This window comes from Pieris rapae, chromosome 9, assembly GCF_905147795.1.
Source record: "Pieris rapae chromosome 9, ilPieRapa1.1, whole genome shotgun sequence".
NCBI classification, from domain to species: Eukaryota; Metazoa; Arthropoda; class Insecta; order Lepidoptera; family Pieridae; genus Pieris; species Pieris rapae.
In genome coordinates this window covers 1,718,114-1,736,318 of record NC_059517.1, presented here as the reverse complement: position 1 = coordinate 1,736,318, position 18,205 = coordinate 1,718,114, and the positions used below count along the sequence as shown (strand labels likewise).

Genomic DNA, 18,205 nt, shown 5'->3' with positions numbered 1-18,205 from the left:
ATTCTTCTAATAAATTTATCACTTCAAAAAAAATTCCGTCTCCTCGAAACATTCCTTTATACAATATGTCTTACAAATCGGGTTTACGCTGGGAGACAACGCTATAGTAAAAGCATTAGGTAGAGTGAGATTATGAAATAGTATGATATTTTATAAACTTTTGAAATCAGAACTAATAACTGATATAGAAAAGGTAGCCTGCAATCGAGATTAAAATGTTTTATGCAATATAATTGCACAGGATGTTATAAAACTGGGTTTTTGCAGCGTTTTGATGATAGGAAATAACTTTATTTTATATGATGGAATTTATATGCTGCAATCGTTGTTTAGGTAAGATACAAATTAAATGTAAGCATAAATTTTCTTTATTGAGAAATAGGAAAACGAGCAGTGGTATTTAGAATTAAGTACTAACCAAAAAAAGTCGTATGCATATGCGTTTCAATTTTTATTAATGTGTATTCACAATCTTAGCAATCTTCAATTGAGTCTACATTGAGTTGGTTAGTGAAATGAATGAATTATAAACGGGGATGCACTGTGCCTACATGACTAATACAAATGTTTTGATAGATCACTATTGTATAATACCAACACTCATGTTACGTAGACGTGTCCTGAAGAGCCTTAGAATACTTATTACCTAACAAGGACATACCAATACTAAAGAAGGTACGATATAAATAAATAGCAATTAAGTAGGAATATAAGCAAAGCAAAAGAAAATACTGTCAAAACCGTTTACGACGACTTCGTTTAGAACACATTACCTACCACTAGTTATAATGGCTGTTAGGACTATCGGTTTTTACGACCAAATATGAGAAGTCCCGTTGATGTCGTTATAACAGATTTTGACGTATTAATAATAGTAAGTAATTAAAACTTCAAGATTGATAAAACGAATTATCGAAATGTCTCTGAAATTTCTGAATATGTCCTCGAAGTCGTTTTTGATCATAGTTTTCTTGTTAAAGATTAGCACTAACGTAAAACAGGCGAGAATGAATAATTGTTTCTAGTCTTCTTAATAGGCAACTTTTACCCAAATTCTCTGAGGATTTCAATAAAACATTAACGAAAGCGTGTATGGCCATACATTGTCCTAACAAGGGTTATCTGTCAGACAAGTTTGTTTGGCCTTGTAAAGCGTCTTGTTGATCGTAATCGCCTAATTTACGATCGTGCTACGTACTGTATTTTCTTTTATGACCCGGACATTGGTTGAAATGCATTTACAGTAGCGGAACTTTGTGTTTTTTTACTAAGTTCTTCTTGTGTTTGTATGACGTAGGCTAAATTTAAGAAACGAAATGCATTTTTTATGAGGGTAGATGAATATGGTAATAAGTATGTATGTAAAGTTTTGCTTTGGTGCAATCAAATTCAATGGACATTCAATTTAATTGATTCAACTGCTATAGAAGTTATTGAATATAAATAAAAACAACATATTTTGCATCAAAGGAAAATTTTAAATACAACTTAGATTCATCTACCCTCATAAATAAATTTCGTGTATAGTTTGCCTTATCAATCCCATTTTCAATATTACGTACCCCGCTATTCCAATGTACAGTTTTTAATATCGTTTATTAAACAATCAAATATACAGTATTTACACATTTCTTTACCTACATATAGTTATAATAAAAATCAATAAAAATTTATATAAGGAAAATTAAAATAGATTTTAAAAGTTGGTTCCTTGTGTTCCTTTAACGCTTACAGCATTTCCTCGCTGTATTGCAATAAATAATTCGTATTTTTTGTTATTATATTTAATGGTAGTTTATAACTTCCACATCCAACAATTATTGTTATTATTTACCGGAAAACATTCTATTATGAAGGTTTTTCAAGATGAAAGATTAAATTAATTACTTTAGTCTTGCACAATTCAGGATGCCATTACTTATAATTTATAAGGCAAAATTTTGAATTATAAATTTCTTCAGTCTTTTGTGGAAGAGAAGCAGAAGAATCTCTTTTGTGGTGCTGTCATGTTGAGTGGAGTGGCCTGCCATGGAATAGGGTTATGATTGCATATAGATTTGTTTTTTTTATTTCAATAAGCGCTTGTGTTTTGGTTATGCTTCTAAGCTTAGCAATTATGTTACACGGAAGGATAAGATACAAGAAAATTGTGGCTATTTCATTGTTTCTTCGTTACTTGCATTTTAGTATCTTGTTACATGGACGAATGTTCCTTATGTCAAATTGTTACAATACAAGTTTTTTTTGTTGTTATAAATTATACCGACCACGAGATGATATTAATTTAACAAAAATTTTACGTCCAATACGTGGAGTCTCCGTTCAGATTCCATATGATTTCATGTAAATTTACAGATGTATTATTCAAGAGGTCGGAAAAAATCTTGATAAAAATCCACACCGCCGAAGTTAGGGGCCGAGGCTAGTAAGCCCTATAAAAAGGTTTTACTGATGCGTAATTAATTAGGAATCTTCGAACAGGAATGCCGATCAGTGCTCTGATGCGTTTCCTGACTCAACACTTTTTATATTTCGCACGAGAGATCCTTATTAACAAAAACTAAATCAGTTTTAATACAATTTTAACTAGAACATAATATTTTTGGAGCAGTTTTTTTCTAGAGTTTTGAGTGACTGTCATCTCGGTCGTGGGTTCGAACCCCGTGTGTGAACTGATGGACTTTCTATCTATGTGCACTAAAACTCGCAGCTATGATAAAAGATAATATTGTGACGAAACCAGTATGTCTTCCTATCCCTAAAAGGGGCGGCGTGTTTAGCCACATGCTGTTCACCTACTTGCCTATTAATAAAAAACATCACAAAACATGCCAATCTGAGGTGAGTTAAACCCAGATCAAGTTGTTGACAGACTCAATACCAGTAACAACTACAAGCTTTGGTTCAATTAACATCACTTTTTTGACACTTGTATCACATAAATAACTCAAAAGAGGTCCCCAGGCTGCGTCATTCCGCATATATTGAAAGCCTGGGATACAGCCAAAGGCTACGTCTGGTCACTACCCGTCTCTCACATATTACATTTGTAAGACAAGGACAGCTATGTTTATGCCACTGTGGGAGAGCCCCGAGGGATTTGAAAAACGCTAAAATTCAATTGTTTTACGCACGCAAAACAATTTATGTCTAATACGCGTATAAAAACACGTAATAAGCGGTTGTTATTATAATAATCTATTGAATGAACAAAAATATTATCAGACAAATAACAGTTCGATAGACTGTTTAAAGGAAACTTCGATGAAAAAGAAATGTCATAGTTAGTTAAGTCCGTTGTAGTTTCGGCTGTCTCCTTTCAAGACTTCACTTGAAAGTGTGGAAAATTTAATTATATTTTCAAATTAAATATGCATTTAAATTTCGAAACGTTTCACATCTTATCTCATGATGAATGATTCATTGTCAACTAATTAAATTTTCATTTTATTTTTTGTTCTACAACCAAAATAATTGGCATGTTATTAAAAATAAACTATAATATGTGAAGATTATATTGGGCCACATTGTAATATATATACACATCTATTTTTGTACTGTGTTAAATCTTTTTAATAAATTGAATTAAATTTTTATTTAAAATACTTTCTATTAAAACACAGTTACCGTATGTGATAGTGCATTAATGCATATGAATGAAATAAACAAGATGATAAATTCATGGGATTTATGCAATTATAATCAACAGGATAGAGGTCAAACTCCTATGATGGAGTGTATCAGCGGAGGTAAGAGTTAATAGCATATAATAGTAACAACGGTGATTTTGTATGAAGGTGCAATAAATCATGGAAGCCACCCAGGCGTGTCCAATGTGGGTCGACCACAATTCTATACTGGGGAGGTATAGTGATGAGCAATTTATCGATAATCTCATGCTAACGACGTCGATTCAAAAGGCTATTTGAATATATGGTTATAAAACGTAAAAAAATACAACTACTAGGAACACATGTTATTTTCAATGTAATCATAGGTTTATTTTGGTTTATATATTAACTATCTCTAGATATATAATTTTAACCACAAAATAACGTATATACGAGAAGATTAATCCTATCGAATATTAATTGCTTAGACATGAACTTTAGACGTCTTAGTTTTTCCACAATGCAGTACTACTTTTGGAGAACCCTCTCAACAACTATAACGATTTGACCGACAGCTCTTACTGCATTTTGATGAAAAGCGGTAAACTATGTCTGACATAAATATAGTTAAGAACTTTTCTTCGTATCTGACATAATTCGTAGATGAGCGATTATCATGGGTGATGGATAAATGGTGCTTTGGCCAACCCATTACCGAAGATTCTTCAACCAGTTGCTCGTGAGTAGGTCTCCTTACAATTTCCCTTCAATGATTAGTTGAATGAGCTGCGTTTTGTTACGTAATCTGAAGAAAGCTTCCATCGATATTTCACCCCGTCACTAAGAGAGCTTTCTAGTGCTTTTCGCACTGTCGACGGAGACAGCTTATCCTCCTAACATCAATGCATACACAATGTAGATTTGGTCACGTTTCCAATTGAGATCTCAATTCTTGTATTTCTGGACACGATCGTGAAGTATTATCACTGCGCCACGTATAACCCAGAAACTGAGTTTATTTGGTTCATGTAAACGAGACAGTTACTGATATATTTGTTCTCATTATAAATTCAGTTGTATGTAATCAATATGTTCTTTAGAATTATTTTCTTTTTAAATCAGATTATATTTATTATTTCTTTTATTTGTACTAATTTATCGTTTCAGTTAAAACTTTGGTGTGTAGTTTAATTGGTTTTTTTTTTGTATTGTTTGTTCAGTTGATAAACAAGATATATTTCGCCATAATATTTTCGTAAATACGCTGAAAAATAATACGCCTCTGATATACCTTAATTATTAAATAAACTACATTATTCTTGAATAGTGTTTTCTTGAAAAGTGGAATCGACTGTTTAACTTTCGTCCGATTTTCTTAAAAACTTTCAATTTGATAATCTTATGAATCTGTTCCATTTACTATTCTGTCACTACTAGTTATTAGAAAATCTAGCCTTGAGCAAGCTAGATTAGCACTTTCTTTAAGCGTCTCTGTAGGCTAATTTGTCAAGTACCAGTTTTAACCTACATGTGAAACAAATTCAAACAAGAAACGCCGGCCGCCAGTTGGTGACAAAAATTACTACACAAAACATCACTGTATTATGTTTAAAAACGTCGTTAAAAGCAAGCCGTTAAATATGTTACGAAATCTATTTTATAAATGACACTGCCTTCTTTAATATCGGGTTCAATGAACCCTGATTATTTTGTATCGAACTTGGAAATTCAAATATTTGCTAGTATGATAGTATGAGTGATGGGTACATAGATGTAACGATATGATAAGGAATGAGGGGTGCCCTTGTGAGATCTTTTGATTAATAAGACAAAAGATCTTTGTCTTATTAATGACGCACACAATACTGATAAAAGCTAGGCTGATTGCAGATAGTTAAAATAATAATGACACAGGGCTGGCGGTAATAGCTTGAAGATTTTTGTATAGAACAGCGGCAAACAAGCAGGACGCTCACCAGGGGGTTCGCGAGTGCGTTGCGGGCCGTTTGGTACGCTCGGTTTACCCTTACATGGGTCATGGATTGCAATGCATGTGCTCTTTTTAATTTTATGATTGAATATACTTTAAAGCTACTCATATACTATTAAAGACCATATTGTAACCAACACAATAATAACCATTACTTTTGATTATCTGTTTTAATAAATAAATTATGATTAGTATTATTATTATAGTGGACTTTCGTACCTTGAATAGGAAAAGCGACCTGTGCGTATCTAATATTTATCATAAACATTCATTAAAATACGTACAAGGTACATGGGCGGAACTTTCGCTTCAAACTTCCAGGCGTATGTTTCTCAAGCGGTATTAACCACTGATCCATTGGAGCTTAACCTTTGTTTACTATTGCGCATCTGTTGCGTACAAAATGTCAAATCCGTGCAGTTATAAATGAGATAAATGTATTATATTATTTGAAATTACCGTTGCGAATAGGATTCGAAAAGTACTATACAATAATATTGTGAATTTAATCAGGGCCCGATTTACAGGTCTGGAGGCCCCAAATTATTTTCCTAATTTATTTGGAATATTTTTTTGCAAGCTTTTCTATCAATAATTTATTGCGAGACCAAGTAGATATTTTTAGTATTTGACAAATACATATGTAATAAGAAAATGGAGGCCCCAGGTTTGTGCCACGGTTACCCTCCCCTAAATCCGGCCCTGAGTTTAATACTAAAGTCATTTTATACAATAACCTATGCGTTTGATGTGACGTGACATGTAGTTAACATACGATATACAAATACACAGATATATTTAGCAGCGGGCTTGCGAGCTTTGTGGAATTGTGATTTGTGAGCGTCCATGGGCGGCGTTATCACTTAACATCAAGTGAGCCTCCTGCCCGTTTGCCTTCTGTAACATAAAAAAATACAACTTGCATGCCTAAGATTTGGCCGCCGTCCGAAAAACCTTTATTTTTTTCTACACTTTTGTAGTCTTTAATTTTTTTTCATTTTGTAATTTCAATTAATAAGCAAGTAGATGATCAGGCTTCTGTGTCTACGTAGTCGACTTTATTGGTTTAAAGATGCCGGTTTTTTTTACAATATTTTTCCTTCAGCGTTCGAAATCGCTGGTCAAAAAAACTTGTAAAAAATAATCGTACATATAAATTAGTACAAATATTTCTTCCTAGCGGTCAATCCTATGACTCTGCTATTTACATATTTAATTAATGCTTAGAAGGTCGGCAACGCACTTGCGAGCCCTCTGGAAATGTGAGTGTCCATGACTATCGTTTAACATTAGGCTACCTACCTAGTTACCCACAGTTTTATAAAAAAACAGCATTCGTTTATACAACTACTAACTACAGTACTCTTTTGTCTCTTTCTACTGAATTACGTTTCTTTTGTACTTAAAAGTGACAATACAATATAGTTAAAAACACAGTTATTTATAACATTAAACATTTGTTTATTTTATTATTTTTATATTATTATCAAGACACATCACATAACATTTAATTATCTTTAACTTTATATATTGTCATCAATTGGGATTACACCTTTCAAATCTCGACATGTATGGTGTAATTATAGTTGTACATAATGTATGTAAGTTTCTGAATTGGTTACGCTTGATGAATAGATAAATTGTTTTAAACTGTGCGCATAATGGGTAAGCGAGCGTTTGAATCAGTATTTTCTATAAAGATTAGAAATGTTCCTTATTGTGATCATTATTAGATCAGGTCAAACATTATTTCTACTGTAATAAATGAATTGTGCCCATTTCGAAGCGTAATGTATGGATACAAACATCAATGAGCTTAAATATGTTTTGTCACTTTTTATATTCTCAAATCAATAAGGACAAAAGATTGTAGTTTGTGTGGTTTTGGGGTTTTAATTCAATTTAACTTGATTAGGAAATTAAAATACTAAATTACCTATACTTAATTTAAATGAAGTACAACTAATGAAGGCTAACTAACAGTAGTGTTAGTCTAGTGGTTTGATTTTATTGGTCTTTGAGGTCGTAGGTTCAATCCTCAGCTGTGCCCCAAGTGTCTGTCTATGTGCTCATTACACTCGCTACGATTAAGGAATGCCTTATTCCCAAAAAGTCGACAACGCATGTCTGCCACAGAATTACCTATTCAAAATATATTACAAAACAGATACAGAAATCTGAAGACAACACCAAGAGTTGTAGTGCCTTACGTTTGTTATAACTACTATAGTGTAAACTTAAAATAATTTTTCTTTTGTTTGTTACAGGGAAAAACGGTTATCCGACCGATAGCGTTCAAGCCATTGGGCGGGCGGCTCTCTGCGGGCGGGGAGCGATATGGCTCTACTCCAGTGTTGGCCAGTCGTCCACCGTCACTTATGACTCTATACGGTAGTAAGTAATAAACTAATATTATTTAAGAAACGAAAAGAAAGTAAAATTAATATGCATTTTTTTTAATTTATGAGACATTCTGCTAAATGATTATAAGAAGGGATGTACATACTATATTATACATATACATAATAATAATAAAATCCCTTTATTGTTAATATCTTAAACTTAAAGACAGTTATATTTTTATCATCTTTTTTGGCATAGACCTCCTCCAAATCCCGCTATTGCTGTCAGCACTCTGCCATGTACCTTTTAAATTGTCTTCCTCTTTTGCGTTTATTGTACCATGAGCAGCAGTTAGGTACTTTCTTGCTTTACTTTTTTTTGTTCTCTTGGCATGTGCCTATTTCCCATAGTTATTCTTCATTTACATAATAGAATTATCGCATGGTCCACATCTATTACCGAGGCCACACATGTTCTAGTATGTAAAGTATTTATTTTTATTTTTGTGTGATCTTATTGGTTGTTTAGCATTTATATTATTATATTATTCGGAACAATGTAGGGTCTGGTGGCTTCAGCGTGCGACTCTCATCCCTCAGGTCGTAAGTTCGATCCCCGGCTTTGCACCAATTCTTTCCATGTATACATCGTGAGAAAACCGGTTTGCCTTAGAGCGAAAAAATCGACGGCGTGCGACAGGCACAGATGGCCTACTTGCCTATTATATAAGCAAATGATCATGAAACAGATACAGAAATCTGAGGCCCAGACCTCAAAAGGCTGTAACGCCATTGATTTATTTGTATTATTGAAGATTAAAAAATCACGTTTAGTTATACCAAGAAAATGATTTCTAATTAATTTCTATTAAATATATTATTATAAGTTTTATATTATTTAGGTTCCTCAGACGTCCGAGAAGCTCGTTGGTGTGGGTCGCCACAGCCAGCATCCCTGTCTGCCTTGCCACCTCCTCCGCTCTCCGCACCTCTTCATCAAAGGCATCACTCCGCTATAGTGTAAGTCATTTGTATATTTAAATTTTACGATAAACAAACAAGTGATTTTAGCAGTGTAATAATTAGGTTCAAATAAATACAGATAATGCAACATTTTCTACAGCTGTGATACTTTTTTGCCATTCAACACCTTTTTTCTTCAGTCACTGTGACCACTCACGCTGTATAGCACGCGAAACGTCGTTTAAATTTAAAATTATGTTTGAATAATTATAAGTTTAGAATAATACATAACTTCAATCCGTTAAAAAAGTGTTTTTCTTTAAATTATTCTACATATTGAACATATAAAGTACGAAATTATCAGAATATTGCGCAGTGAGCAGTGAGTGAGTAGGTTCGATCCCGGCTGCGCAACGAAGGAAAGGATCGATAGCAAACCGGCTTGACTTAGACTCACACAGTAGACGGCATGAATCAGGCACAGGAGTCACCTACTTGCCTTGATTGCATTATATTATATTGAGGCCCAGAACTAAGAAGGTTGTAGCACCACTGATTTATTTATTACTTTTTAACTGAATAATGTAAAAAAAATTGTCGGTTCGTAACCATTTTTAAATATGTTCTTTAAATTGAGAGTTAACCGTATAATTTAAATGCTTGACAGATACGGAAGCAGCACGTTCATTGTTTATTTTTTTTGTTTATTTTTTTTGTTTATTTTCTAAAGTTTATTATAATAAAAACAGCCTTTATTGTAAAATACTTATCCCAGTACATAAAAATGTTAAAGTACTATAAACACTAATAAGAAGAACCAAGGTACTTATTAATACCTGCAGCTTTTTTTTACAGCTTGTCCTTGACATAGCTTCCTCTAATAGCTTAACATAGGGCCAGCTGCTTAACCAATCTCTCTCGAATAGAGTTCTAACAACAATTCATTGTTGTTCACGTCCAATAAAAGAGAACAGGTCTAGGTACTATTTTGACGTTTTCATGCATGGCTCATTAATCTGACTGAATATATTTCAGCCTTCCATAGACAATCTAAAGACGTCTATATCATTAACTCAGTCTTAAGCCTCGGATTCATTACAACCATGCACCGTATAATATTTTTGCCAGTAATTGCCAGTACTATTTACTATAATTAATGATATCGCTAATGTAGTTGAGTAGACAAGAGTTTAACCGTGTACCATCGAGCTGGTTTGTTAGATTAATGATTAGTGACGGATAATTAATGGTTAATTACTTGAGCGCGATGAATCTTATTTCTTATTCGTGAGGGCGATTCAAGTTGATAGCGACAACGGTGTTAGAGGGAACGGGAAATGTATTTTTAATTCACCATAAATATGGATTATTTGAAAACATTCATGATAATAAAAAAAATTAACACAAATTTCTATTTTTATACTATCTATCTAATTTATAACTTAATTATGTGGTTTCCTTATAATATATGCATTTCTTATAATATATACATTCCTTATATATATACTATTATAGATTATAGATTTATGTTTATATTTTCTTCTTTTGTTAACGTTACTACCTACTATAACCATAATTGTCTATTCTCCATTCTTTATTATCTTTTGTCGATCCGAAGTGGTGGAGGCCTGATGATCTGCAACACAGGTGCTCTAACGTTTAACAGGCATCAGTCTCACATTAACAATAATTTTCCTTCAAAAGAAGAATGACAATTATTTGCATACATTAATAAAAAATTAATTTGTGAGAAAATAAAGATATTATTATTATTATTTTTGACAGCATTTCATCGCTCTATTGCGCGATCGCGATATTCATTGAGCGATGAAAGCACCAGTTCGATCTATCAACATTAGTATAGTAAATATTTCCTTACAAGTTATATAACCGTCAACTTTTTAACGAGACAGTGGATTGTTAAAGTTTAACCCGCTCTGCTAAACATCGTAACCGCAGTTACTAAGAATTTACACTAAACAATGCGACAGACAATTATCGTATGAACATACCGTAAAGACGTTCGACGACGTCTGTCGTTTTTGTGTTAATGCTAATCTAAGGATTATATCATTCATATCAAATACTACAGGAATACATTGGAAACTAGTTAAGTGGACTTTGAACTTGTTTCCAACTTTACAGCATCTTGTACAGAATTTTGCATGAAGAGTGTTTTTTTTTTATTAATAAATTTCCCAATATCCTTATTTTATTCACATATTTTGTACAAACATATATATATGAAACTCAGATGTTGGTAATCCGAACATATGCATGAAGAGTGTTCAGAGTTGTTCGGATTAATACCAACATCTGAGTTTCATAATAGGACTTCGAGTTAGAATACCATATATATCTTTCCACAATTGACTGTTAATTAAGACAGTTTTCGCTACGCACCACTGAAGTATTTCTGTACCAATGAAGAAAAGAGCGTAACGTAAAAGAGTGTCCATGGGTGGTATCACTTAACATCATGCGAGCCTCCTTCCCGTTTGCCCTGTTCTAAAAAAAAATATATTATATTTCCAATGATCGAGCAAAATAATTGCGCACAGAAAAATAATCTTTTAACCAAGGTATAAACACACGACCTCGGGCTTGAATATCGCACCGTCAATTTGCTATCAATAGTGCTGGATTAAATTGCATGAATTATTATATTATTGAAATAATTAGGAATTATCATACGTGATAAATAAATGTTTTACATACATAAAATTTACATACAATTTTTGTACATGTTTGTTTTATAAATTCCCTTATTACATTGTTTTTTAACAATTGAACTTAACAATAGGCTTAATGCTCTACTATGAATCATCTGAATTATTATTCTTATTATAGAATCAAGGTCGCCAAGGGCTTTATCCTTACATTGTAAAAAGAAGTACGCGTCTGCCTGTTTAATGCGAGAAACATAAAAACTACCTAACTGCCTTTTGTACAGTTTTAACTAAGAGATAGTGTGATTCTTAACTTCTTAAGGCAGGTAATATTCAATATTAAACATAACGATAACAGTGGAAGAGGACGATCCTGCGAAAACAAACAAAACACGCGAGCGAAACAGTTAGCAGGCTAGTAAATACATACGTAAATCTGAAGAATCAATACTTAATTGATAGTTAGGTAATTAAAAATGTTCATAGTGGGTAATAATAAAAGCAACACATTTCTCAATTAAAAGTAGACCCAAACAAATCAAATTAAATTGCTAATTAAATAATAGAAAATATAGCGCGACGATGACAACTTCATAACGATAACTGTTATCTAAAATATGATAGAAATTACTCGATAGTACATCTGACGCATCAGAAATTGTTCAAGATATGAAAATACCAATGATAAATACCTACTGAAGCAGTATTGGCTTAGTGGCTTGAAATCTTGAGGTCGTTGATTAGAACCCGGCTGTGCACCAATGGAATTTTGTTAATACTCCCTCATGCGGTCAAATATGGGGGGAATCGACATCCCTTAGACCCAATAATAATTTTATTTATTTATTTACACTTCGTTGCAATAAAAACAACACACATAATACAATACATAAAAGAATGCAACGGGCGGCCTTATCGCTAACAAGCGATCTTCAGGCAACCCAAGTAAGAGACAAAAGAAAAATTGATGAGTACTTTACTCATAGAAGCAAGAAATAACCAAATGTTATATAAAAAAATATATTATTGACGGGATTAGAAGGCTGATCAAAAAATCCCCAGGATCGGGTTTGTAGCTCTGTTTGTAGTTCATGAACTATCTAGAACGTTAGTAGCTTAGATTACTAAATTTCGTAACTTCACACGTATTAGTTGCAAAACTGACTCTCAAACTTAAATTACTGCTATCAAAATCAAGGTAAGTTTTGCAATATTTAACTGCTAGATTAGCTTGGTAATGAATGTGGTTTTACTCATGTCCGACTAATGAACAATCCAAAAAGAATTTGGGATTTATTTATGTTGTAAAAAAATACTATTCAATGAACTACATATCAAGTTACACGGGTATTATTAATGTTCGTTTAATCGTACACAAGAACAAACTGTCTTCCCCTTAATAGAGACTTTAAATAGTGTTTTTAACACTTTCTTATGATATATATATATATTTATCAGGTTAGTTTTAAGTCTGACGTCATGTTACAGACAATTTGATTTTGACAATTTATAATAATATAAAATCAATCATTAAAATTGATATAGAAAATTTCTAAACGATTGTTTATACTTATGTAATTTTATTTCTAATTTATGAATTATATATTTAAAGAGAGTGAAGTGGAAACATATTTTTTAGTCAATTCTCTAGATGAGCTAATTACATACATTTATTTTACATAAAGTCCTCTTAAGCTATTTTTTCGACATGTGCCGTAACTAGTTCGATATCCTGAGAATATGATAGCAACTGGTTCCCAGGACGAGACAATTTGGACCAAATGTCAGTGACTCAATACTAATTAAACTTATTAATGAACCCTCCATTTGTGAATGTGACAAGATATTTGTGAATGAAAGGAGCTCTAAAATGATGCTTGTTGCATACAAATTTGCTTTTTAAAACTTCCTAATTTAAAACTTTTGACACGTACAATTATCAGTGAAATATGTTTGCTACACGTAGATAATAGATAGATAGATAAAACTCTACTTTATACATACATATTTAAAGCTAAGAAACTCATAATCGGTAACTGTAATTTTTTTCTTTGAGTTATATCATTTTTTTACTTTTGATAGTTGACAGATGAAGTCAACTATCAACTGTCCTACTAATAAAGAAATAAATATTTATATTAAAAAAATCTCGAGGCAAAATATATATTCAAATTCGTACAGAAACATTATCTCCTCATAAACTTAAATTGTTATGATCTATGATATTAATATATGTAGGTCTCGTGCATAATTAAGTCATTAAATACTTAATTTAATATTACGAACGAAATTCTAATATTAAGACGTAATTCATTATCAATAAACTATAAAAATAAATGTTTTTATCGAAGAGAACAAGATTCATTTGAAAAAACGAAAAGATTCTATAGAGTTATTGACAAGACAATTGGACGGGAAGTGTTTGATCTCATATATTACTCTATTTAATTATAATAATACGTAGAGTACGATTACAAAAAATATTGGTTTGGTCACTTAGTTCCATTAGAATACATAATAATTATGACATATACCTAGTGGTTTGAGAAATAAACATTTCTATGAGTACCCTAGCCCTGCTCGTTTGCTCTTTAAAAAAAAATAGTTATTAAAATTGTAATAACAAACAAAATTTTACTTATAACACTTGAATGAAATTAATTATTTACCAAAAGTAGCTAGATTTTGAGTCGAGATTTTATCCAATCTTTGCAACGCGGGAGAGGATGTATGCAGTTAGTTCCGGCTCTGAATCGCTCTGAACACTGTTTCAGATAAACTGTCACCATGGGACATGAATATCCAAGCGGATAACCGCGATCGCACCATTGATTAGATCACATGATTTCAATCAGCTGAAATTGTATACAATAATTATGGATTATTCATATTTAACAAAAAAATAATTAGTTTAGATAGACACCGTAGTTCAACTATTTGTCCTTCTTTACGCTCCACAAAGGTCTTAAAAAAACGAAATCGGTGATTACTATTGTGATATTAAAAACACGAATGAAAAAATAAATTGTTTATTACACTGGACATTTTAGACGTACAGTATTGCTCATCGCATTCATACAGCGCGCATCGCGCCTGCCGCGCGTGTCTATTATTTTTTATTAAGAAAATGATTGTTAATTGTCAGTGAAAGTGACAGGGATGTGCTCTGTTTAATCTGTGATTACCATGTACAGGTGAGGGATTGTTAATTATATTATGTATGACTTGGCCTATCAAATACAAAAATACATGAAATATTCTATTATTTACGCATTTAAATTCTATTGTATTGTTGTGTAGTATGTTTTATTGTGATTTTATTGGTATAAACAAATTTAAAAAGTTGATTTATACTCATCCTTATCTAAATGAATGAACATTATTCTACTTACTTTTAAAAATGTTTGTACATTTGTAAATTTCTTCATATTAAAAAAAAAGGTTTTCTTGCTTACTAGTACGTAAAGTTTGCCTAAGGACAATGTACATATGTAATTAAAAGATACCTTGTCCCAGACTTGTAGGTTATTGAGCATGTATGATTCATGCTTGAAATATTTATCAAGCCATCTACCAGACTTTACCTGCATAAATGATTATTTAAAAATAGAACGCATTATCGAAACAAACAATTTCCCAATTCAAAAGAGGTTTTAGTGAAATTGTAATCTGTGAACGTGACCATAACGCAAAAACAATATTCCTCCTATCATATTTTTTTTTACATTGTGTTACGTGTTTTTAATTAATGCCATTTTAAAATAATTGTTACTTGTAACACGTGCCCAAAACAAACAAAACAAAAGCGCAATCACAACAATTTCAAAAAAATTAAGAACTAATCTATATTAAAATTTATACAAACAATTTTCAACCTCATTCATAAATATGAGACAATTGGCTGCACCACAGATAATGCACAATTTCCTTCAACTCTATTATCTAGTTCGCTTCCTTCCATTTATAGTTATGAACAACTGGAGCAATTTAGTATCGAAATAATTTTAAAAATAGCATTCCATTTTGGATATGCATTATATTAATACTTTTTAAACACATTTGGCCTTCGTCAGAGAAAGCATTCTGAAGATGAAATAATTTTTGCAATCGGTTCAGTAATCCTTAATCGAGTGTAATTCTATTATCTATTATAAGTATGTTTTAATGTGTACTGTGGTAATTCAGGATTTCAAACTTCGAATTTGGATTTCCCGAAGTTATTGGGAAGGCTCACCGCGGTATTGAGTAAAATACGACGTTCGTAGGTCAGAAATCTACACCATTTTGTCATTCAAGAGTCATTTCGGTTCGCTACGTCTTATTTCGGAAACCTATATCTATAGATTTTTACGCGCTGATTTCTTCCTGAAGCTAATTTAACTTACACGTGCGCTCGTAAAACGCGTACGTGTTAATTGCTATTAACTGAGCTAAAAATACAGTAGACTCACGATATTTTGAAACTCAAGGGACCAGCAATAAACTACAAATGACCAAGAGTTCAAAATAACAAGTGTTTAAATAACCAACAAGGGAAAGGGGAGTCTCAAGATCAATAGATCAAAATTAGTGTTTATTTTTTTATTTTTTATAAAACAGGTGGAAACGGGCAGGAGCCTCACCTAATTGATACGTGTGCGTTGACGGCCTTTTAAGAATTGGTACGCTCTTTTCTTGAAGGACCCTAACCATATCACTTAACATCTGATGAGCCTCCTGTACAGTTGATTTTTCATCTTAGGTACTGCATAATGGTTTTATACTCATCTATCAGATATTTGAATTTGAACAATTGCTGAGATAAGCGTTCCACAAAACTCAAAAAAAAATCATCCACAGATTGCAGCAAAAGAAATCAAGTATTTAAATTTAATTGTTTGCGAAATATTGTTAAAATAATAATATTTGATTGGTGTCCGGTTACGGTGTTTTTAGCACATTCAACTTAACATGTTCATAATAATTAACACCTTAATTCTAATTTTTTATCCTGTAGCAAGTTAAATCTCTTCGCTGTTACACTGTCACACTCAAATATAAATACGCGCACACACCCATTCACAAACTCATATATCCACACACACTTATACGACTTTTGTTTTATTAGACGTAACACGATGTTTTTATTAAAAAAGAGTGTTTTAAACAAGCACCACGTAGCACGGAACATTTGTAAGCCAGTTACAACATAGGGGCTCTTTAGTGTAAGATAAGTATTAATAATTATTCGTTTTTTGCCAACTAAATTTAATGAATTATATGTTTCCGTACTAGAAAGTTTCATTTCATTAAATTCCTCAAATAAACCCTGTTGATTATAGATTTAATACAATGTGTAAAATAACTGTTAGTAAAACCTTTCGAGTGTTGCAAATGAGGCGTTTGCGCAGTTCCGGTACATCCCAGCGCATTGTAACCATTTTGAATAAAACAATGCCTCCATAGGGCTATTTTAGCTGGAGTTAATTAAACCTAACCTTGTATGTAAGGTGAATGAAAAATACTAACAGTACTGAACATTCCAAACATCTTTAAAAAATTGAAAAATTTGGCTTTGTTATATATTTTGTAAACCACATATAATAATCTATGAGTGATTATTGCGCACAGACAAAGCATTCTATTGGAGTTCGACTTCGACTCGCGTCACATTACATTAGATTGTATAGTTATCGTAATAGTAAAATTTATTAACGGTTATTTTGGTATCTTACTACCTGTAATGATAGACATGGAAATATTGTATGATCGTTAAAATTGTTGGATCGCTCTCGAAGGCAAATAATTCAATCAAAATAGGTATCTAAATAAAAGACTTTTTCTATGTTAGTTTTTGTACTTTCCAACCCTCCGAATAATTCATGCAGTCAAATAATTTCGTATACGAATACCATACGAATGTAATATTATTACATAAATAAAACAAATACAATTTTTTATCAATGAAATTCCATTACTTCTAGCTTTTATAATATGACGCGAGGAAATTAATTCTATCAATGTGAAGGAAGTCATTGCGACGATTATTTTTTACAGAATGCATTTTAAAATGCAATTCTGTTTGTGGAATCGTTTATGTGTCACGCAATGATAACACGGATTTTGATAATGTAGGTGCTATCTGAATTCCTTCGCTATATATGGTTTTATTTTTATTCCTGAATATGATAAAACTTTGATCACTTCTTGTACTTTAACTTCAGTTAGTATTTATGTATACATACTAGTGGCCTGAAAGAAATTACCTAATTTATTTCTCTTTCATAATTGTAATGTTTTCATTAAAACATTGTGCATTGTTGATGCACGTATGTATTGTGTGTTTGTCTGTTGGGTTCTGTAGGTGTAATATGTTTCCTTTACTGTGCCTTTTTGAAATATATTTTTTTGTTTATTATATTTTCAATAACTTTATTCTCATTAATTTCATGCATTGTTTTTACATCAGTGTACGCGCCTTACAAGGGATACAAATACTAACAGCATACTAGCGGTAAAGGCAGTAAGGCTGTATGTATGTATGTATGACTCGTTGCAATGGAAGTGCCTATTTTTATTTTATTTAGTATAATATTCTTACTAACACCATATAACCATAAGGACTTATGATTATCTGCTTGATTTATAATT

General features: G+C 32.0%; 1 protein-coding gene across 4 annotated transcripts in view; it reads left to right on the top strand.

The window, feature by feature from the left end:
- The window catches only part of LOC110992618 (leucine zipper putative tumor suppressor 2 homolog), a 77,054-nt gene that overhangs the window by 52,884 nt on the left and 5,965 nt on the right, over positions 1-18,205 (top strand). For 2 of the 4 annotated variants that reach the window (XM_045629541.1, XM_045629543.1), the window contains 2 exons: positions 7,869-7,995; positions 8,846-8,963. In XM_045629541.1, coding sequence (XP_045485497.1) covers positions 7,869-7,995; positions 8,846-8,963 — 245 coding nt within the window. Of the gene's footprint in view, positions 1-7,868; positions 7,996-8,845; positions 8,964-14,645; positions 14,770-18,205 lie in introns of those variants that run through there. The other 2 variants (XM_045629542.1, XM_022258505.2) reach the window with 2 other exon arrangements.